A 3,529-nucleotide genomic window follows, 5' to 3' on the forward strand; every position below is an offset into this window, starting at 1 on the left:
TCTCATATCATGGAAGAGTAAGAAGCAAGCTGTTGTCTCTATATCCTCTGCTGAAGCTGAATACCGAGCTATGGCTCAAGGTACTTGTGATCTCCTTTGGCTTCAATCAATTTTGGGAGAGTTAGGTCAAGGCTGTTTTGTGACAATAAATCAGCCATTATGCTTGCTTCCGATTCTGTTTTACATGAAAGGTCGAAACATATTGAGGTAGACATTTACTTTATTTGAGAGAAGGTTCGATCAGGTATCATTAATCCTATTTTTGTTCCCTCTTCAGAACAGACTGCAGATATGTTCACAAAGTCTGTTGGGCCTTCTATTCTCCAGTAAAGTAATCTGTAGGCTTAATCATTATCGTAATCTGTAGAGCCTATCTCAATCTTATGAGATGGTGCGTTAATTTAACAATCTTCCCCTATCCGCGGGTATTTAAATTATATATCCATCAGTTGCCCCCCATTTCGGAGGATTGCTTGTCAAAACACTAGAACGTTAATTCCAAATATTACATAACAATAGATATTTAGTATTGTAGAGTCATTCACCCCGTATTTGTACAAGAACTTGGTTTGATTATTAGATAGTAGAGCCTTGCCCATTAGCCTGATCATATTGCCACTTCGTGAACACAGTCGGGAGTCGAGCCTGACTCAAATTTAGCCTGACACAGTCAGGGGTAGAACCTGACTCAAATTTAGCCTAACACAGTCGGGGGTAGAGCCTGACTCAAATTTAGCCTAACTTAAATTTAGCCTGACACAGTCGGGGGTAAAGCCTAACTCAAATTTAGCCCGACTTAAATTTTTATTTTTATTTTTTTAATTTTTTGTTTTAGGACCGTAGATGTCTTTAACATATTTGTCGTAGTGCCACATTGGCAGCTCATTTATGTGGCAAGCTGCCATGTTAGCAGCCTACCTTTCGGCACATAGGCAACTCATGTGGGGATGCCAGTGTGGTTGTCCTATTTGAGGATTGACTCCTAATCCTATTCTCTGACTAACATGTTGTCTGTGATTCCACCTTGTAGAACTAAATTCCTACGCAAAATAGCCTGTTGGGAATTAATTGTCCCTCACGAAGCAGATTTCTGTTAGGACTCCACTATAAATCTCTTCCTTATCTGTTTACATTCTTCTTCTATAAATCGAGATGGTTTGAGTAGAATTCATTCAAATTATTTCCATCTTCCAGAAAACCAAGTAGTACCAGTCGTAGTGATGTTATTTTATACTTGATTTTATTGACATCTTTAGTCAGCTCATCCCTTTAATAAGAGAAGTAGATTAATACGAGTTTTACTCATCTCACCCTTTAACAAGGGAAGTAGATTACTATGAGCTTGTTCACACTTTAACAAGGGAAGTAGATTATTATGAGTTTAACCCAGCTCACCCTTTAACAAGGGAAGTAGATTAGTATGAGTTTCACCCAGCTCACCCTTTAACAAGGGAAGTAGATTAGTATGAGCTTCACCCAGCTCACCCTTTAACAAGGGAAGTGGATTACTATAAGCTTCACCCAGTTCACCCTTTAACAAAGGAAGTAGATTATTATGAGCTTCGCCCAGCTCACCCTTTAACAAGGGAAATAGATTAGTATGAGCTTCACCCAACTCACCCTTTAATAAAGGAAGTAGATTGCTATGAGCTTCACTCAGCTCACCCTTTAATAAGGGAAGTAGATTACTATGAGCTTCACTCAACTCACCCTTTAACAAGGAAAGTAGATCGCCTTCATGGTATTTAGGGTTGTCCTCCCCAGGATAATGTTGTATAGTGATGGGCAGTCCTCCACTAGAAAGTCCACTATCACAGTGACCTGCTTTGGATGGGCTCCTGCAGTGATTGGAAGGGTAACTGCCCCGAGTGGATATACTTTGTCGCTTAAAAATCCCACCAATGGTGACTTCATGGGTCGTAGCTTCTTTCGGCCAATTTTCAATTTGTCGAACACCCCAAGAAATAGTATGTCAGCTGAGCTGCCATTGTCAACCAATATTAGTTGAACAGTGAAATTAGCGACGACCATGGAAAATACCAAAGGATCATCATGGGGCTGGTGAATTCGCTTGTCATCTTCTTCAGAAAAGGTTATGTCCAGCTCCTCAACTCGCGGTAATTTTGTTGGAGGAATTGTCACTCCAACTTCATTCACCTCTGAAAAACTTCGAATTCTCCTGGCATAAGCCTTCCAAGCTGAACTCGTCTCACCACCACCAGCGAAGCCACCTGATATAACTCTAATCTCACCTATTGGTTGGTGTTGAGGAAAGTGATCATCTCGGCCCTCTTGGGATAGGTTAGAGCCTCTTCTTCCATTCCAAGTCGTGAATTTGCGTAAATGACCCTTACGAACAAGGTTCTCGATTTGGTTCTTGAGGTCCAAACAATCTTTTGGGTTAAGTCCATGGTCCCAGTAGAACATATAATATTTATCTCGAGACCTCTTTATTGGATCAGCTTTTAACTTTAGTGGCCATTTCAATCATGAGTCACCTTCAATCTGCAGAAAGACCTGCTCTATAGATGTGTTTAGAGGGGTGTAGTTATTATACCTACTTGGGCTTACTGGATGACGAGACGATCTGTCAGCTTGGCTGTTTGAGAATTTCTTGTACTTCGATTTATTTTCCTCCCTAGTGTTAGGTGCTGACCTCTTTTTATCCAATCTCTTATCTTCACCATCTTTGTTTTTTCGTGCATTCATAGCATCCTCAGCGTTCATGTGCTTCCGCGCTCTAACCATCAACTCTGCCATGCTCGTAGGTACTTCTTTTGACAAGGAGAATAAGAACTTAGAGGTCTGTAGTCCTCCCATAAAGCTATGAGGGCAACCTTGTTGTCCACCTCTTCTACCTGTAGCATTTCAGTGTTAAAACGACTTATGTAATCATGAAGAGGCTCTCTCTTCTGCTGCTTCACATTCAATAAGTGTGTTGTTGGTCTCCTGTGCCTCTGCCCAGCGATGAAGTGTCCTCTAAATTGTTTGCTCTATTCATTAAATTTTTCAATAGAGCCTGGCTTTAATTTATTGAACCAGAGACGAGCCCAACCCTTTAGTATAGTAGGGAAAGCCCTGTACATAATCTCATCCGGTACGACTTGCAAATACATAAGGGCTTTGTAAGTCTCCAAATGATTAAGAGGGTCCCACGTCTCATCAAAGCTTTCAAGAGTTAGCATCTTGAATTTGCTAGGTAGAGGACAACTCATAACAGCTAAGCTAAATGCTAGGTTGGTTTTCTGTACCAGATCGTTCACTGCGGCCTAGCCCTTCCTTTTCATTGCTTGCATGACATCTTCGACCCTAGCTCTCAGATTTTGCATCTGTAGATCAAAATGAGTGACGTCCTCAGTCTTATCGCCAACACAACCAGAGGTATCTCCACGGAGCCTGGCGGTATTCCATTCAGGAGACCGATGGTGATGGCTTCTCTGTTAACCTCCTATTTAACTAAGCTCAGCGTCGTTGTCAATCCTACGGGAGTTATTGTTGGGTACTTCACTGTTCCCCACATCGTTAGGGG

At 41.5% G+C, this 3,529-nt stretch overlaps 1 protein-coding gene across 1 annotated transcript; it reads right to left on the reverse strand.

Annotated features, from left to right (window-relative positions):
* Positions 1-1,713: 1,713 nt before the first annotated feature.
* Positions 1,714-2,760, reverse strand: LOC132316475 (uncharacterized). Its single transcript, XM_059814947.1, has 2 exons — positions 2,572-2,760; positions 1,714-2,469 (listed from the first exon to the last, which is right to left on the reverse strand). The coding sequence occupies exons 1-2, from the start codon at positions 2,758-2,760 to the stop codon at positions 1,714-1,716; spliced, it is 945 nt and encodes a 314-aa protein (XP_059670930.1).
* Positions 2,761-3,529: the final 769 nt, after the last annotated feature.

Source organism: Cornus florida, unplaced genomic scaffold, assembly GCF_030987335.1.
Source record: "Cornus florida cultivar Cherokee Brave unplaced genomic scaffold, ASM3098733v1 CherokeeBrave_3.0.0_Hap2_Chr07, whole genome shotgun sequence".
NCBI lineage: Eukaryota > Viridiplantae > Streptophyta > Magnoliopsida > Cornales > Cornaceae > Cornus > Cornus florida.